At 43.3% G+C, this 20,528-nt stretch overlaps 1 protein-coding gene across 1 annotated transcript in view; it reads left to right on the top strand.

Moving 5' to 3' along the window:
• Nucleotides 1-12,485: 12,485 nt before the first annotated feature.
• Nucleotides 12,486-20,528, top strand: part of FRMPD2 (FERM and PDZ domain containing 2) — a 135,015-nt gene continuing 126,972 nt past the window's right edge. Inside the window, exon 1 of the mRNA XM_050960056.1 lies at nucleotides 12,486-12,643. Coding sequence (XP_050816013.1) covers nucleotides 12,616-12,643 — 28 coding nt within the window. The 5' untranslated portion in view covers nucleotides 12,486-12,615. The remainder of the gene's footprint in view (nucleotides 12,644-20,528) is intronic.

Below are 20,528 nucleotides of genomic sequence, written 5' to 3'. Positions count from 1 at the left end.
TACGAAGGGAAGATGGGAGCATGATAGAAGTAGATTCACTACATATCAATATATTGGTTTTAAAAAACTTAAAAGATAACCTCAGCCAGAACTGTGAACTTTTTATGCCCCTCAGAAAAATTACTAGATCCAGAAGTACCACACTTCTAAAAGTAAGGCTATGGACATCCTTAATTGTGTGAACAGGGGGTGGGTTGGTTAGTTAAAAAAAAACCTCAAAGAAAGGAACAAAGAACTGACAACTGTAGGCAAGCATCTCTATATGGGGCATTTTTCAAGCTTTGATGAGATGCGGCTTTTGCTTTTGAGTATGATGGATATTACATGTGTATTGAATGGGGCCAGGTGAAGATTGTGTTTTCTGTGAGGTGCTGGCTGATGCTTAAAAACATATAAAATCCTGGTCCCATTGAAGTCAATGTGAGTTTTGCCACTGATGTAGGTGGAGCCAGGATTTCACCCAGAATGTGTCAGAAAATTAGGGGGCTCAGTAGGGAGCAATGAAGTAGAGTGAACATAAGGTGGGTTGGATTAGAGACTGGCTGGGATGTGCCAGGGATATGCGAGCAATCCAGGCTATACGTGGAGAGGTGTCATGAAGGAGAACAGACTCTCCAGAGTGCTATGTGGGGAGGAGTACAACTCTGTGGGGTAGGAGAGTTATGTGCATGGGAGCAACGTCTCTAGATATTTATTCACAGGCTTGAATTTTCTTTGTTAAATACAAATATACGAAATTCACACATAGCAACCTTATGTTATATTTAACAATCTCACAAGTCAAGGTAATGGATACTTAAGGGAATGCAAAGAGTTCTCCACTTCCATGTAATCATACCCCATTTTGTCACACCCCACACCCTGCCTTTGCTGCCCATGTAACCTTAATTTTGTTCCTTCATTTGTTCAATGATTGAAATATACCAGGTATCAGACAGGTAGCCGTGTTAGTCTGGATCTGTAAAAAGCGACAAAGTGTCCTGTGGCACCTTATAGACTAACAGATGTATTGGAGCATAAGCTCTTGTGGGTGAATACCCACTTCGTCAGATGAATGTAGTAGAAATTTCCAGGGGCAGGTATAAATATGCAGGCAAGAATCAGTCTAGAGATAAGTTAGTTCAATCAGGGAAAATGAGGCCCTCTTCTAGCAGTTGAGGTGTGAACACCAAGGGTGGAGGAACTGCTTTTGTTCACAGTCTTTGTTTAATCCTGAGCTGATGGTGTCAGATTTGCAAATGAACTGAAGCTCAGCAGTTTCTCTTTGAAGTCTGGTCCTGAAGTTTTTTTTGCTGCAGGATGGCTACCTTTAAATCTGCTACTGTGTGTCCAGGGAGGTTGAAGTGCTCTCCTACAGGTTTTTGTATATTGCCATTCCGAATATCTGACTTGTGTCCATTTATCCTTTTACATAGGGACTGACCAATTTGGCCGATGTACATAGCACAGGGGCATTGCTGGCACACGATGGTGTATATTACATTGGTGAACATGCAGGTGAATGAACCAGTGATGATGTGGCTGATCTGGGTAGATCCTGTGATGGTGTCATTGGTGTAGACATGTGGGCAGAATTGGCATCAAGGTTTGTTGCATAGATTGGTTCCTGAGTTAGAGTTACTACGGTGCAGTGTGTGGTTGCTGGTGAGAATATAGTTAAGTTTGGTGGGTTGTCTGTGGGTGGGTTGTCTGTCTGGACAATGATCCCTCACTTTCACAGGCCTTGGGAGGCAGGCCAGTCCGGGTTCTGCGTGGTGGTGTAATATATGTTAACTTTTCCAAAAGTTCTGAGCAACCACAATGCAAACTGGAGTCACCGGGATCTGATCAATGCCTCTGAAAATCACATCCCCACGGTGCTTAAAGGTGGGCATTAAAAAGTCCAGGTATCCAAAATTGAAAATTATAAAATAACTCGCCCAAGATCACATAGTCAGTCTGCGATAAAGCTAGAAGTAGATCCCAGGTCTGTAGATGCCTAGGCCTGTGCCAAACTATGAGACCATCCTTCCTCCATTCTGACAGCAACATTCAGATATGCTGCTCTAGAGAGTGCATATTTTGTTTGCTGCATATATGAAAAAGTTTGTATTTGTGGTAGTTAAATAATCTATTTCAAATGGATCACAATATTTATACATATATTTTCGCAAGGGCGAAAATAGCAATGGCTTCTAACATTTCTTCTTTTAACCAGTCCTACCCCCAAGGGAAAAAAAATCACATCTCCTTCAATTTTCTAGGCTGATGTATCTGTACAAACAGGTAGCTTTCCTGGCTCTATCATTTATTTATTTTAGACATATATGTTGGCTCCTATCACAAAGGCACCCAGGTGTCTTACATCAGTGAAAGCAGTCATGTAGAAATTTACAAAACATAAGCCTTTGGTTTGGTAATCACATACATTCCTCACTAATGGCCTAACTGAGAGGAAATCAACAGGAATTGTGGGTGCTCAGCAACTCTTGGGGGCCCAGCTGTGCAACTCTCACGCATATTGAATAGCACTTTCATAAGGGTTGTAGACTCAGCCCAGAATCAACACCCCCATCCATGTTCCATTATAAGAACAGATCAATCAATATCTTGAGTAAGAAATTAAATTTTGTACAAAACGTTGGTTTATTTTTAAAACAAATTCTACAAAAACCTAGGACTAATACAAGTGTTTCCATGAAGACAACCTCCCCCCTCACCTCCAAATATCTGGTGGGAATCATTTGATTTAAATTAATAAGGGTTTTTTTAAAACTAAATATTACAACATTTTGCATGAGGAGAAATTGAAATTCACTAGAAACTGACTATAAAGAAAAGTAAAACTGGATGGTCTATTATCATTGGCCAAACTGAAAAAAATGCAAAAAAGAAACACAGATCTTAACTAGTGGCAAGTAAGGCCTGGTCTACGCTACACGTTTATACTGATTTTAGCAGCGTTAAACTGATTTAACGCTGCATCCGTCCACACAACGAGGCCCTTTATATCGATATAAAGGGCTCTTTAAACTGGTTTCTGTACTCCTCCCCGACAAGAGGAGTAGCGCTTTCATGTCTAAAGAAAAGATTCTGTACTGCCTGGACTATCATAGCAGCGGGATGCTGGGCTCCTCTCTCCACCACCGTTTAATGTCCTGCCTGGACTATCATAGCAGTAGGAGGCTGCCTCCCCCTCATTTTATCTCACTAAAAAGTCAGTGTTTCTTATTCCTGCATTCTTTATTACTTCATCACACAAATGGGGGGACCCTGCAATGGTAGCCCAGAAGGGTTGGGGGAGGAAGGAAGCAACAGGTGGGGTTGTTGCAGGGGCACCCCCTAGAATGGCATGCAGCTCATCATTTCTGTGGGATCTGACATGGAGCGGCTGTGCTCTCTGGTTCTCTGATACACTGGTTCTCTAGTACACTTGTCCCCTATTCTAGGCAGGACTGACTCTATTTTTAGATACAACATAAAGGAGGGAATGACCCCGGGGGTCATTCCCATTTTTGTCTTCGCACCCCCGGCCGACCTCAGCGAAGGTCAGCCAGGAGCACCCATGACAGCAGCAGTCGGTACAGAACGACTGATAACTGTCATCTCATTGCCAATTTACAATGGCACAGCAGACGGTACAGAACGACTGGTAGCCATCTCTGCTACCTTGCAAAGGCAAATGAATGCTGCTGTGTAGCGCTGCAGTACCGCCTCTGTCAGCGGCGTCCAGTACACATACGGTGACAGTGACAAAAGGCAAAACGGTCTCCATGGTTGCCATGCTATGGCGTCTGCCAGTGCAATCCAGGGGAAAAAGGGCGCGAAATGATTGTCTGCCGTTGCTTTCACGGAGGAAGGAAAGAGTGACGACATTTACCCAGAATCACCCGTGACACAGTTTTTGCACCATCATGCATTGGGATCTCAACCCAGAATTCTAATGGGCGGAGGTGACTACGGGAACTATGGGATAGCTACGGGATAGCTACCCACAGTGCAACACTCCAGAAATCAACGCTAGCCTCAGTACATGGACACACACCACCAAATTATTGTGCTTTGTGTGGCCGCGTGCACTCGACTTTATACAATCTGTTTTACAAAACTGGTTTATGTAAAATCGGAATAATCCTGTAGTGTAGATGTATCCTAAGTTAAATGTTGAGAATTCTTTCAGGTGTAATCATCTAATGGATCAGTAGTGACCATGGTAAAGACATTTATTTTTAAAAATAGATTATTTTAACCTGTCTCTTTAATGACTGTATAACATCAAAAACCAGGTAACTGGAGGGAAGAAATCATCATTCCTTCTTTAACGACTGTTGTTAATAAACAGTTCTTTATTTTAAAATGTTGCTGTATTCTGCTATAATGGATATTAGCAAAGAAGCATGACTTAGGAGCTTTCTTAAGTGTCAAAATAAATGGAGTAAGTGCTATGTTTGCCAAGTGTAGTAGATGGAAAGCAGCCACCATGGGGCACCCTGGGACAGACTATGAACGTGAGTACGGGGCCTTGTTCATGGAGATCACTGAAGTTATACTACAGCCCAGCAAAAATGACTTTGATATGTGTCCAGCCAGGAACTCCATACATTTCTTGAAATGCCATACATGTTAACCTCTTCTCTGACCCTGTGTGGTTCTTCCTGAGCTGTTACAATTCCATTTTGAACAGTCCATTTAAATTAGTGAATGTACTTAGTGTGTTTGGCAGCAATGTAAATATGCCTGAAATATCTGTAAACTATTAAGGGGCAAGAGGTCTGTCTTAAACCAAAGAAGAAAGGGATTTCAGGATTTAAGAAATCACTCTAAACTCTTCTTACTTCCATATATGCATTATAATACAACAACACTGTGGGTTCATTTTTCATACTCTCACTATTAGTCCTTACTCAGTGGAAGTTTGAGTAATTTTTGGGTAAAGATTATGTAAAAACCAAGGCCATGTCTGCTCAATAGCTGCTGCAGTAGCATAGCAACGGCACAGCAGCTGTGCTGCCATAGTGTAGATGCTTTCTACATCAATGGAAGGGGGTTTTCTGTTGGTGCAATTAATACACCTCTCCAAGAGGCAGTAGCTACGATGATGGAAGAAATCTTCTGCTGACCTAGCCACATCTACACTGGGATTAGGTTGCCTTAATTATGGTACTCAGGGCACGAAATTTTCCCCATCCCAGAGCGACATAGCTAAGTTGATCTAATTTTTGAGTGTGAACCAGGCTTTAGGAAGGAACTCAGGATTTGGCTTTATATGCCCAGAACATTGGATGACTGGGCTTGCTGTTGCTTTGGGTAGATATTTAGGGCTGGATCCTGGCAATACATCCAAATGTCTGTGTGCCACAAACAATTGCTCGTATGCTTTTTTTATTGCCTGGGAAAGATGAGTAGTAAATATGTGGATCTGTGGATCTCTTAGATTTGCACAGTTGAGTTCACAAATCTCCTACCTCTCCCCCCTCCCCCCAACACTTCTAATTTATACTAGGGCTGGGGATTAATCACAGTTAACTCACGTGATTAATTACAATTTTTTAACTGCGATTAAAAAAATTAATCGCAATTAATCGCACTGTTAAACAATAGAATACCAATTAACATTTATTAAATATTTTGGATATTTTTCTACATTTTCAAATATATTGATTTTCTGTTACAACATAATACAAAGTGTACAGTTCATCTCATACAAGTACTGTAGTGCAACCTCTTTATTGTAAAAGTGTAAATTACAAATGTAGATTTTTTGTTACATAATTGCACTCAAAAACAAAGCAATATAAAACTTGAGCCTACAAGTCCACTCAGTCCTACTTCTTGTTCAGCCATCGCTAAGACAAACAAGTTTGTTTACATTTATGGGAGATACTGCTGACTTCTTATTTACAATGTCACCTGAAAGTGAGAACAGGCTTTTGTATGGCACTTTTATAGCCAGCGTTACAAGGAATTTACATGCCAGATATGCTAAACATTCATATGCTCCTTCATGCTTCGGCCACCATTCCAGAGGACATGCTTCCATGCTAATGATGCTTGTTAAAAAAATAATGCATCAATTAAATTTGTGACTGTACTCCTTAGGGGGAGAATTATACGTCTCCTGCTCTGTTTTACCCACATTCTGCATATATTTCATGTTATAGCAGTCTCAGATGATGAGCCAGCACACGTTCGTTTTAAGAACACTTTCACAGCAGATTTGATAAAATGCAAAGAAGGTACTGATGTGAGATTTTTAAAAATAGCTGCAGCACTTGACCCAAGGTTTAAGAATCTGAAATGCCATCCAAAAATCTGAGAGGTGACATTGTAAACAAGAAGCAGGCAGCATTATCTCCTGCAAATTGTAACCAACCTTGTTTGTCTGAGTGATTGGCTGACCAAGAAGTAGAATTGAGTGGACTTGTAGGCTCTAAAGTTTTACATTGTTTTATTTTTGAATACAGTTTTTTTTGTACATAATTCTACATTTGTAAGTTCAACTTTCATGATAAAGAGCTTGCACAACAGTATTTGTATGAGGTAAATTGAAAAATACATTTTTTTGGTTTACTACACGGTAGTAAAAAATAAATATAAAGTGAGCACTGTGCACCTTGTATTCTGTGTTGTAATTGACATCAATATATTTGAAAATGTAGAAAACATCCAAAAATATTTAAATAAATGGTATGCTATTGTTTAATAGTGTGATTAATTGCGATTAATTTTTTTAATTGCTTGACAGCCCTAATTTATACCCATGTCTCCCTCTTATCCTCACGAAGGGTGATAAAGTTAAAGAAAACTAACTGCCCAGATCTTCCTATGCAATGTGGCTGCCATACGCTACACCTCTGGTGGAATCTAGCTATAGAGGCAATGTATCTGGCTTTGGAAGAATGACCCAAGTGCAAGGAGGCTGGCCGCTGCTTCCTGCACCTCCCGTTGGCCAGGAACGGTAAACCAAGGCCACTGGGAGCTGCAAGGGGCTGTGCCTGCAGATGGTCAATGTCAGCAAAATGTCTTGCGGCCCGCAATCAGATTACCCTGATGGACTGCATGCAGCCTGCAGGCCACAGGTTGCCAACCACTGGGGTATAGGTAATGGCTTCCTGCTATAACTAAGTGAAGTCATGCATGGACATGTGACTTGCCCATGTGACTCCAAACACCATGTTGCTACCTGTAATTTTCCACAGAGAGCTTTGTTTGAAACAATAGTTTTCCCTTCACATGGCAGAAGCTATAAAAGGCCCTGGAAATTTCTCCATTTTGCCTCTTTTCTGCTCCAGCCTCTTTCCTGCTCAAACCTCTGGACTATGAACTTATACTAATGGGAATATTCTAACCAAGGGACTGAGGTCCTTCCAATGATTTGGAAGCATCCAGAGATTTGACTTAAGCCAGCAGTTTATTCCATCACTGCTACAAGCCTGAACCAAGAACTTTGCATTTATAGTATGTATTTCATTCCTTTAACCAATTTTGATTCTCACCTTTCTTTCTTTTTATAAATAAACCTTTAGATTTTAGATACTAAAGGATTGGCAACAGCGTGATTTTTGGGTAAGATCTGAATTATATGTTGACCCGGGTATGTGGCTGGTCCTGTGAGAATCAGAAGAACCTTTTGTTTGATGAGCCTGGTTTTAAAGAACCACTCATCTTTAAATCCAGTGGTTTTGGTGGTGATACAAGGACTGAAATAGCTAAGGAAACTGCTCTCCTGACTTCTTGTTAGCCAGTAGGGTGAGAGAGAAATTTACTTTTATTGTTGGTTTGATATATCTTATGGAAGAATAACCACCAGTTTTGGGTTGTGTTTGCCCTATTTCTCAGCAGTTTGTCCTGAATTTGGCATTCTGAGTTGTGACTCACAAAGGCACGGCGACACCTTGTACATGCAACCCTAGACCAAAAGCAATAAATCCTACATTAGCAGTGTGAGTCCCCCCAGACCTGAGCGGTTCTGTGGCTGCCGTTTTAGCAGCTTGTCGGAACCAGCCTTTGCTGAGGTGTAAATAATAATCCTTACCTTTAAGTAAATGTTAAGTGCTTCCCACTCTTCGGCCTTGCTGCTGGGATGAAAAGGCATTAATGTCACAGAATAATTGGATTCTGACCCCAGCCAATTCTCAGAAAGCTGGATGGAACATAAGGGAGTTTTAAGCCTTCATCCAGCAATTCCTCCTCCAGGATAAACAACCTTTCAATCTAGTTAACCTTCTTACACAGTGGTCTAGTTATGTAAACTTTGCCATAAGCATCTATCATTGTCATCCAGTAAAGGGTACTATGGATGCATAATAAACCAGTTGCAGGTTTCACATGGAAATATTCTGTTTCTGAGAGAGGTGTGTCTATGACTCTGAAATACCATTTAGATTCAAACCAGTGCAGTGCATGAATGAATTTTTCTGCAGTTGCTTTGTTTTCAAAGGAAAGTTCTCTTCGGACACAAGAAGACAAACCATAAGCCCGATTCTGATCTCATTACCAAGGTGTAAACCCAGAATAATTGTTGAAGTCAGTGGAGCTAGTCTTGATTTACCAGGGAGGTGAGATCAGAATCTGGTCCCAGGGGTTCATAACTGGGATGATTAGGTCTATTATAGCAATGGGGTGACAATACTTAGATACGTTTATTAGTTAATAAAATCTGTGTTTGGACCTGACACAGTAGGTATTATTATTAACTTTATTATAATAGGGCAAACTCACATAGCAGATTATTTCTAGAAAAGTGATTCAGCAAACCTCACTATTAACTGTACAAACAGCCTTATAGAGTTATCACCATAAACTTCATTTGGGACCTACCAAATAAACCACTGTAAGTAGTGCTATCTATCCCCCACAGTCCTTATCCACAGAAAAAGCAGGCACAACCCTTGTATGCTGTGTTTACACGTAAGAGTGGCCTTAGGACCTATTGGAAAGACTTTGTGGCCTGCAAGATGATAGAGGGATGTTCAGGGTCCCAACCATCGCCCAAGCATGCACACCACCCATGGTCACTTGTGTTCAGTTCTTAAGGAATGTTGTACAGAGATGAAGCAGCAGTTGGTTAGAAACCTTCAGCGTGGGTATTTGGTCGTGGTTAGAAGGGTTTTTTTGATGCATGTGGGGGGATTGGAGCCATACAGGGCACTAGCTGAGTCTCTTGGTGGGCTGGCTGTGTAGTCCTATAGCAGGAATGGATTGATGGGGGGCACCTTTTCCCTAGATCGAGGTACTGTGAGGATATGTGGGTCCTGACCTGGACCCACAGGCTCTTGGGCCACTGCCCCATCCACAATACTACCTAATGACTCTACTAATCACTGGAGAAGTGGGAGTCCTAAGGCCTTATGCTCCACTAAAGGTACCGCCCACCAGGACCTGATTGAAGGAGCTCCGGAGTCCCTGGTTGGGCTGAGTACACTACTTAAACTAGAACAAGACACAGAAAATTGTCTGTGCAACAAGATAGATCCTGGCTTGCTGCTGCTATAAACCCTGCTGTCTGCCACCTAGCTCCTAGCCTTGTCCCGGATTCCTGACTTCCATCCTACCCTGTTTCTGGCTCCTGCTCTCAGTCTTGTACCAGCCCTGAACCCTGTCACCCTGGTTTCCAACTGCTCCACCTCTGACCCACGGCTTTGGCTTTTTGGCTTCTGACTCAGCACTGCCCCTTGGCTTCGGCTCCTCTGTCCTGTCTGACCACAGCTCTGACACTTGGCTCCTGACACTGGTACTGCCCATTGGCTTCCAGTTCCTGAACACTGTGCTGACCATTAGGCCACACTGCCCATGTCCTGGTGGCTGACACTGGCCTTCCACAGACCCTGACAGGTACTTCCTTGAGAAAGGCAATCTGATTGACTCTACTAGGGGGCTATGTTTGAATCCTAATCTTCAGACGCTACTTTATGATTTGTATTATGGAAGCCTCTAGGAGCCCCAGTCATCGACAGGACCCCCATTGTGCTAGGTGCTGTACAACCTCAAAGCAGACTGTTGTTGCTCCCAAAGAGCTTGCAATCTAAGCACAAGACAAGAGACCAGAGATGGATTCAGAGAGACAAAGAGGAGAGTACAAAGAAACAATGAGACAGTAATGGTCAGCAGGATGGCCTCAGAACACCAGCTGCCTACCCATTTTTGAGGGGGTTTTGTATAGGAGCAAGCACGGAAGAAGTGGGTGATGGAGGCTGGCCTCATGGGGAGATCGGAGATGGGAGCTGACATTTCAATAGTGAATGAGACGTGCTAGGTATGCTGGGGATAGGCTATGAAGGGCCTTGTAAGAGAAGACAAGCAATGGAGAAAAGGAAGCTAGTGGTGGGATGCAAAGAGAGCCGTGATACAGGCAAAATGGTAAGCTACAAAAATGATCTTTGCAGCAGCATTCTGAATGGATATGAACAGGTCAGGATTGCATTTGTCAAGGCTAGAGAAGAGGAGGCTGGAGTAATTGAGACATGAGATGATGACAGCCTGAAAAAAAGTTTTAGCTGTGGGATGGATAGGGAGGGCTGTATCTCAGAGGTGTTATTCAGAATGACTCAGAAAGTTTTAGACACCTTCTGGACGTGAGGGTCTAGAGCAGGGATAGGCAACCTATGGCACACATGCTGAAGGCAGCGCGCGAGCTGATTTTCAGTGGCACTCACACTGCCCGGGTTCTGGCCACCGGTCCAGGGGGCTCTGCATTTTAATTTAATTTTAAATGAAGCTTTTAAAATATGTTATAAACCTTATTTACTTTACATACAACAATAGTTTAGTTAGATGTTATAGACTTATAGAAAGAGACCTTCTTAAAACATTACTGGCACGTGAAACCTCACATTAGAGTGAATAAATGAAGACTCAGCACACCGCTTCTGAAAGGTTGCCGACCCCTGGTCTAGAGAGAGGGCTGAGTCAAAGATGACTCAGAGATTTTAGTTTGGATGGAAGGAGAGAGGTCTGGAGTAGAGAAGTAGATCTGTGAATTGTCGGCATAGAGATGAAAGTTGAATTTGTGTTTGCGGATTAGACTCCTCAGACGTGAGGTGCAGAGGAAGAAGAGAAAGGGCCCAAGGACAGAACCCTGTGGAAGGTGCAATTAGAGAGGTGAGTGGAGAGAGTCTTAGAAGCCAAGGGAGGACAAGATATCATGATCAACAGTTCACAAGGCAGCTGACAAGTTGAGGAGGAGGATGAGAACGGACTAGGGTTTGCTTCAGCTTCTGATACTCGAATGAAGGTGGAAGTATGTCTTGACTCATGTCTGCCTTATAACTGGACTGCAAGGGCTAGCTAACAGTTACTTTTGGGTAGTTTGTTACTATAAATTTTGGCCTTTTGTCCATATGCTCTGTGTTGTATTGTGTCTTCATTCTGGTGTGTCATGAAATTGAAATCCATGCGATGTACTCTCTGTGGGTATCCTTTAAAAAGAAGGCCCTAGCCACACTGCAAGAACTTTAAAGATGCCATGGTTCTTTTTACAAGAGCCATGTTTGCCTCAGTACGCTTCACTCCTTCCCACAATGCTGCGTAGGAAGCTGAGCACCAGTTGTCTATCTGGTTGTTCTACCCCAGAGGTGGCTGTGTTTTGGTGGTGGTGTAGGTATTTTGGGATAAAAGATATCTATTGATGTAACTTTTATTTTAATTCTCCAAAATAAATCACGTGTTTTACACCATTCAACTCAAACCAGTAGGAAACTACTCAAAGACTGAAGGAATGAAATAAAATGCTAAAGGAAATATATTTTGGAAGAGTTTTTTAAAAAACAATGAATGGGAGGGTTTGATCAAATCAGTCCAAGAAATCCTTCTCCTATGTTGCTATTTCCTCTCTACACTCTGATGCTCACCTCAGACCTGCCTTGCAGGGAGCTTCCCTGCTTTCACATCCCTTCCTCTCCATGTGCTCCAGTCCCAAGTCAGACCTGTCCTGTGGTATTACAGGATTTTCTTTGATTTTTCTCTTCCTATTTTGAGCGTTGCATTGCAATCCAATCAGTTGTTTTCCCTTGTAACTATCCCTTGTTTTTTCTCCTAGGATCTGTCTCCAAAGCCCTCATCGGTGTTCTTCAGGACTGACAATTTTCCTGATCATAAAACAAAGGCTCTCCACCTCAGGCTGTCAGTTGGCTCTTTGGTGCGCATTCTCCTTCTTTGGACTGGCTGTGGTCTGAAAGTGACATCAGCCTGCTGACTGGCCGCTGAGCTTTGGAGCTAAGGCTGCCTTATGCGTCAGGTAATCCAATTGAGTTCTTACATGCCCACGGCCCAACAGATTCCCATTCAGCCAGCTTATAAAAGCTGACTGCTTCAACTGGAGAGTGAACTGTCCTAAAAAAAAAAAAAAAAAAAAAGAGGGAAGCATAAACAACACACAGCAGCCATGTTGTTGCCTTCAGCTCCAACCTAGGAGGTGCTAGGCTGGGCGTGCAACTGAGAGAAGGGAATTTATTGTTCACTTGCTTAGCCACTTGCCAGACTACTGAGTGCTTAGTTACGAAACATAAACAGAGCAGCAAAAAGAAAGAAAGAAATCAAAAAACAAACCAACCCTGCATTTCACTGGGAAGTTTGTGGCTATGAAGACTTAGGCTACAGGTTTCAGGGAAAGATATCCAAGATTCTGGACTATTTTGGATGCAGCATCTGTCGCAGGTAGTTTCTTGTATGTTTCTCTTCATATCATTATTGATTAAATAAGAAATAGGAGGCTTTCTTGCTTAGGACACAATATTTAATATCTACCCTGGCTTTTAGAATAAAGATAATTTCTTTTCTCACAGACCATTAGCTGCTTAGATTGTAACAGGATGGTTGCTTGTATTAAACACAGTCATTTAGGATGGCCAGATTTTGCTCAGCTCCCACTGACTTCAACAGAAGTTGGAAACATCCATCCCAGGGCTGAATCTGGATATAAATCTTTAAAGTGAAGGAAAAGAAATTGCTGAATGTTGTTTGTTCTTTTGGCACAGATAATGCTGAATAATTTTGCATTTATATGACATAACTCAAAAAGCTCCATAAAACCATTTTAAATTATATTTTCTGGTCTCAGTACCCACAATATAATAATAATAATAATGACTGTAGCTCATCTGTCAAACTCAATGAGAGACTCTATTATTACTGTTCATGGACTTGTAATGCACAATAATTTTTTTAACCATTATACTACAGACTCAAGAAAGGGAGGATGTGTTTTCTAGTGGTTAGAGCAGAAAAGGCACCAGAACTCCCAATTTCTGTTTCTATCTCTGCTACTGTCTCAGTACTTGGCCATGGCCAAGTCACTTAACTACTCTGTGCCTCAGTTTCTCCATCTGTTAAATAAGGCTAATCCTTATTTTCAAGTATGTTGTGAGGCATACCTAATAAGTGTAAAACATTTTGAAATCTTTAGATGAAAGATCCCCAACGGAGTGCAACTAATAATTATTCTTAGCCCTTAACTCTTATATCCAAAGATATCAAAATACATTACCAAAGACAATAAATCTCATGGTCCCCATTCTCAGATGGAGATACTAATGCATAGAGACTTTCCCAAGCTTACAGAGCTGATGGCAAAGCCAGGAATATAATCTTTGTCTCCTGACTCTTAGTCCAGTATGCTATCCAGGGGATGACACCACCTTATTGCAAAGAATTATGATGATAAAGGTGTTGGTAAAAGACAGCAGCCTAGAGAGAAGAGAGGTGGATCTTTTGATGCATAAAAATCCACAAGTGGAAAAGAGAAATAATACTGTACTATGTGAGTTCTACTGCCCTTTCACAGCTGGCCTTGTAGGGATGGGGAGCAAATCTCTGAAGAGTTAATCTTGGCATGCATTAGAATGTGGATTTAACTGTAGGCCAACAGCTAAATAGGTTGCTTCAAAGGTTCTCCTTATACATCTGCTCTTTATGAGAGATGTTTGGGGGAAGTAAAACAATGACAGGAGCCAGTCCTTAATATACATATTCTGAGAGGACTTTGGAATTAATGTTATTTCTCCTTTACTTAGGTATTGGGCCAAAAGGGAGGTGGGAAGAAACTATTTTTAAAGGCACAGATGTTTTCTATTTTCCCCCCTCATGATGGCACTAAAGGGCATTGTTCTGGGGATAATTTCAACCTCTTCAAAGTATTTTACCTTCAACTACTGATATGTACCATCTTTCTTAGCTCTGTCTCAAGATGGTTTCTGTTTGAGAATTAATTTGGAGTTTTTTAATTATTAAAAATGTCATACATGAACAAGAAACCCAACAAGAATGATAGTTCTGATGTTTTGAAGATATGTAGTATCAATTTTAAAATGCTGATCTTTTAGGACCATATTCACCTGTGTGTTCTGGCAGCTTTATGGCATTCTAGAGCTGCACAAAGCTGCCGGAACATACTGGACAACTGAACTGGGTTTAGAGCTGACTTGCACTGTGACAGTGGAGCGTGGCAGCTGGAGTGTTTGACTCAGGTTCTCCATCCTTCTCACTCTCACATTCACAGGGAGCTACATTTCTTAGAGGAACAATTTTGCGTTACTTTTAACTCAAACTACTTAATAGATTTGTAATTTCTCAGTACATTCATTCTACTCTCAAAGAGCGTGTGCTTTAACTTGGGGGGGAATATGATATTTTTAAATATATAAAAAGGAGATGGAATGTCTGCTTCAGGTACAAAAATTAACTCAACTGTGAAGCCAGGACTGTCACCTCCATAATATAGGACTAGAAGTGATCTAAGCTGTTGACCTGGCCATCTCTAATGGGAACCACTGTAACACAAAAAGTAACTCACCCAAGCATTACTTTTTCTCTAGAGCTAATTTGCATGTTACAGTTCTATAGGTTGTAATGAGACAGTAATGTGAGACTTTTTTCTTTTGTATGGAAATAGCAACACTGACAAGTTAATAGAAAGGTGTGAAATACATTCAAGGGCTTCAGCAGATGCAGAGTGCATCTTTGTGATACTTCCTGGGAATGAAAAGATGGGGCACTTGTTCACTGTGTCCAATGGGTGATGGTCATCCAGTGTCTTCACCAGAGCAAAAAACCAGCCAGTTAGATAGTGGGACTGAACTTGAGAGTGAGACTGAACTCATGTGTTGAGAGGTCTCATTGGTAGATGAGTTGACCCCTGTCATGATATAATTCCCCACTCTGAACCTTAGTGTCCAAAAAATGGGGTACCAGCATGAATTCCTCTAAGCTCAGTTACCAGCTTAGTACTTTAGCGCTGCCACCAACCAGGAATTCCAGTGCCTGGTACACTCTGGTCCCCCCAAAAGCTTGCCCGGGGACCCCCAAGACCCAGACCCTCTGGATCTTAACACAAAGAAAGTAAACCCTTTCCCTCACCGTTGCCTCTCCCAGGCTTCCCCTCCCTGGGTTACCCTGGAAGATCACTGTGATTCAAACTCCTTGAAGCTTAAAACAGAGAGGAAAATCCACCTTCCCCCCTCCTTCTCTCTCCCCCTCCCAGACTCTCCCTGAGAGAGAAAGTAATCCTAACACAGAGAGAAAATTAACCTCTCTCTCCCCCTTCCCTCCTTTCTCCCCACCAATTCCCTGGTGGATCCAGACCCAGTCCCCTGGGGTCTCACCAGAATAAAAACAAACAATCAGGTTCTTAAACAAGAAAAGCTTTTAATTAAAGAAAGAAAAAACAGTAAAAATTATCTTTGCAAATTTAAGATGGAATATGTTACAGGGTCTTTCAGTTATAGACACTGGGAATACCCTCCCAGCCTAAGTTTACAAGTACAAAGTAAAATCCTTTCAGCAAAATACAAATTTGAACTCCTTCCAGCCAAGTACACATTTGCAAATAAAGAAAACAAACATAAGCCTAACTCGCCTGATCTACCTAGTACTTACTTTTCTGGACATATAAGAGACTGTATCAGAGAGATTGGAGAGAAACCTGGTTGCACGTCTGGTCCCTCTGAGAACCCAGAGAGAACAACCACCAAAATCTAACAGCACACACAAAAACTTCCCTTCCTCAAGATTTGAAAGTGTCCTGTCCCCTGATTGGTCCTCTGGTCAGGTGACAGCCAGGCTTACTGATCTTGTTAACCCTTTACAGGCAAAAGAGATATGAAGTACTTCTGTTCTATTAACTCTTGCTTATCTGTTTATGACACGCCCCCCAAATCGCTGACAGTGTGGAACCACACTGGCAGTGATTTCTCCCTATTAATCTGTTTATTCTAGAGTTCTAAACACATGCACCCTTACATATGCTACTAATTATGTACAACTACAAGATTTTTCACATTGTAAGGACAATTTTTAACCAGTTGATTTTGGGAAACTTTCACGGGAGAGTGCATCAACTCCTTGATTTGTTGCCGGTGCAGACGTTGCAGGGTTGTGGAGAGGTTCACCTCTTCCACGCCACCGTTACTTTTCGCTTCATAGTAGACACCGTCAGGCCACTCAGCGTCATCTCCTCCCTGGGCTGTAAACTGACAAACCTGTAAGTCTCTGGAATAAAAGGGCTTAAGAGAATTAATGTAGTACTCTCTGGGCTTCAGGGAGGAATTGGGAAATGCTATGAGGTAGTTAACAGCTCCCAGGCACTCTTGGACCGTGAATGGCCCTTCCCATGATGCTTCCATCTTATGGGCCTGTTGCACCTTCAAGACCATAACCTGGTCTCCTACCTTGAAGGAACGCTCTCTGGCATGTCTATCGTACCAGACCTTTTGCTCTTTTTGAGCGTCCCTTAGGTTTTCTTTAGCGAGGGCTAAAGAGTGTCGGAGGGTGTTTTGTAGGTTGCTTACAAAGTCCAGAATGTTAGTTCCTGGAGAAGGTGTAAACCCCTCCCATTGCTGCTTCACTAGCTGTAATGGCCCTTTAACCTCGTGGCCATACACAAGCTCAAACGGTGAGAACCGTAAACTGGGATGTGCTACAGCCCTGTAAGCAAAGAGCAACTGCTGCAACACTAGGTCCCAGTCATTGGAGTGTTCATTCACAAATATACGTAGCATGGCCCCCAAAGTTCCATTAAACCTTTCCACCAGGCCATTGGTTTGATGGTGGTACGGGGTGGCAACCAAGTGACTCACCCTCTGAGTCTCCCACAGTTCTTTCATGGTCCCGGCCAGGAAATTAGTCCCTGAATCCGTAAGGATGTTGGAGGGCCAACCTACCCTGGCAAAAATGTCTGTTAGGGCCTGGCACACAGTTTTAGCCCTGGTGTTGCCTAGAGCTACTGCTTCCGGCCATCGGGTAGCAAAGTCCACGAAAGTCAGTATGTACTGCTTTCCTCTGGGTGTCTTTTTTGGGAAAGGACCCAGAATATCCACAGCTACTCGCTGAAATTGGACCTCTATTATGGGGAGTGGCTGGAGAGGGGCCTTGACCTGGTCTTGGGGCTTTCCCACTCTTTGGCATACCTCACAAGACCGGACATACTTGGCAACATCCTTGCCAATCCCTTCCCAGTGGAAGGACTTCCCCAACTGGTCTTTGGTTCTGTTCACCCCAGCATGGCCACTGGGATGATCATGGGCTAAGCTTAAGAGCTTCTCCCGGTACTTAGTTGGAACCACCAACTGTTTTTGTGGATGCCAGTCTTCCCGGTGTCCACCAGAAATATTCTCCTTATATAAAAGCCCTTGTTCTATAACAAACCGGGATCGGTTAGAAGAGCTGAAAGGCGGTGGGGTGCTCCGTGCCACCGCCCAAGCTTTCTGAAGGCTGTCATCTGCTTCCTACTCAGTCTGGAACTGTTTCCTGGAGGCTGGAGACACCAGTTCTTCCTTAGACTGTGGACATGGGCTTGGTCCCTCGGGAAGCGATGTAGGTGATGGGGTTGTTTTCGTGGCTGGTGAACCGCTCTCCGCTGGTGCACCAGGTGGTATTTCAGGCTCTGGCTTAGCCTCTTGGATATAGTGGTCTGCTGCTTCTGCCAGTTCAGGCTCGCTGGCGCCCTCTGGCGTTGGGGTTGAAAATGCGTTTGCAAGCGCTGGCGTCAGTGCTGGCAATGGTTCTGGTGCTGGTTGCGTTTCCAGGTCTGGGACTGGAGGTACTGTGGCTGTTGCAGTCGTTGGCAGGGGATCCGGGTCCACTACCTCTGTCTGGGTCTCTGCTAACACAGACCGGGCCCCTGTGGACGGCTCAGGAACAGGGATGGGTCTGGAAGCTTGGCTGCGTGTATCCATTCCCACTCTCTTGGCCCACTTTACCTGGTTGGCCAAGTCTTCCCCCAGTAGCATGCGGATGTGATAATGGTCGTAGACTGCATAAGTCCACATTTCTGACCAGCCTTTGTATTGGACAGGCAGTTTAGCTGTAGGCAAGTCTACAGCTTGTGACATGAAGGGGTAAATTGTCACTTGGGCCTTTGGGTTGATGAATTTGGGGTCCACTAAGCATTGGTGTATAGCTGACACTTGTGCCCCCGTGTCTCTCCACGTGATAACCTTCTTTCCGCCCACTCTCAAAATTTCCCTTCGCTCCAAGGGTATTTGAGAGGCATCTGGGCCTGGGGATCTTTGATGTGATGGTGGTGTAATGAACTGCATTCGGTTGGGGTTCTTGGGGCAGTTGGCCTTTATATGTCCCAGTTCATTACACTTGAAGCATCGCCCAGCTGACTGGTCACTGGGCCAAGGTGGGTTACTGGAGATTGGTGAGGTGAGAGAATAGGGGGTCAGCGGCGTTCCTGGGGTTGCAAGTGGGGTCGCAAGTGGGGTCTTGGGTTGCCCTTGGGTATAGGGTTTGTCGGTGTGACCCCTGTGATATTCGCTCCCCTTGATAGTAGCTTTTTTCTTTTCTGCCACTTCCACCCATCTGGCTTCAATCTCCCCCACCCCAGTTACAGTTTTGGGCTGCCCATCTAGGATGTACCTTTCTATTTCCTCAGGAACACCCTCTAAGAACTGCTCCAATTGTATTAGGAGGTGTATGTCGTCCAGAGATTTAACATTGGCTCCTGATATCCAGGCATTATAATTCTTTCCAATGTGGTAGGAGTGTCGGGTGAATGACACATCTGGTTTCCACCTTAGGGCTCTGAACCTCTGATGGGCATGTTCAGGTGTTGCCCCATTTTGATTCTGGCCTTGGTTTGAAAAAGTTTATAATCGTTCATGTTCTCCTTAGGCATTTCAGCCGCCACCTCTGCTAGGGGTCCACTGAGCAGTGGCCTCAGCTCTATCATGTACTGGTCTTCAGAGATGCTGTACCCATGGCAGGTTATTTCAAAATTTTCTAGGAAGGCCTCAGTGTCATCACCTGCCTTGTAGGTGGGAAATTTCTTGGGATGTGGAACAATAACTGGAGAAGGGTTGTTATGGTTGGCTGTGTTATTCTGTTTAGCCCATGTTAATTCCAGTTCATGCTCTCTCTCTCTTTCCCTCTCTCTTTCCCACTCTCTTTTATCTCCAGCTCTCTCCTGTGGGCAGCCTCTCTTTCTCTTTCTCTCAGCTCCATCTCTTTTTGTTTTATTTCTAGTTCTTGTAGTTTCTTTTCCATGTCTTGCTTGTGGTCTGCGTCTTTGATTTGCTCCTCTGCCTCCAGTTTTGCCCATTCCTGTTTCAGGGTGTCCTTGGTAGTCATGCTTTCTGCTTTCTTGTGTTGGGGCGCCCTCTGGTGTTTACTGCCTGAAATGCTGCTTTTCTGTTCCCTTCTTTGGGTTGCTTAGCAACAGAGTTTTTTTTTTAAACTCCTTCTACCTAGCTATTCCCGACAGAGTTAGAAAGAAAAAAAAAAAAAACAAACATTCATTTGCAAATGTGTTTTGCTCGTATATGGTGACTCACAACTGGAGTCCCTTTGTTTAACAAAGATCCTTGTTAAACTTAATGCCTATGCCTTCAGCGTACTCAGAAGGGAGAGACCAAAAAACTTGCAGACTTTTGTTTTTAAAAACAATCTCTTCTAGCCTGCTTTACACACAGCTAGCAGCGAAAGAGAAAGAAAATATCCTACTGGCTTTTGCTTTTAAACCCAAACCTCTCAGTCTGCCTGCAGATAGCTAGCAGGGAGAGAAATAAAAACCTCACTGGCTTTTGGATTCTATCTTATCTATCTATCTATCCCACACGCTGCACACCATGTCATGGTATAATTCCCCACTCTGAACCCTAGTGTCCAAAAGATGGGGTACCAGCATGAATTCCTCTAAGCTCAATTACCAGCTTAGTACTTGTAGCGCTGCCACCAACCAGGAATTCCAGTGCCCGGTACACTCTGGTCCCCCCAAAAGCTTGCCTGGGGACCCCCAAGACCCAGTCCCTCTGGATCTTAACACAAGGAAAGTAAACCCTTTCCCTCACCGTTGCCTCTCCCAGGCTTCCCCTCCCTGGGTTACCTTGGAAGATTACTGTGATTCAAACTCCTTGAAGCTTAAAACAGAGAGGAAAATCCACCTTCCCCCCTCCTTCTCTCTCCCCCTCCCAGACTCTCCCTGAGAGAGAAAGTAATCCTAACACAGAGAGAAAATTAACCTCTCTCTCCCCCTTCCCTCCTTTCTCCCCACCAATTCCCTGGTGGATCCAGACCCAGTCCCTTGGGGTCTCACCAGAATAAAAAAAAATAAT

This window comes from Gopherus flavomarginatus, chromosome 6 (genome assembly GCF_025201925.1).
Source record: "Gopherus flavomarginatus isolate rGopFla2 chromosome 6, rGopFla2.mat.asm, whole genome shotgun sequence".
Taxonomy (NCBI): domain Eukaryota; kingdom Metazoa; phylum Chordata; order Testudines; family Testudinidae; genus Gopherus; species Gopherus flavomarginatus.
This window is presented reverse-complemented; position numbering and strand designations above follow the sequence as displayed.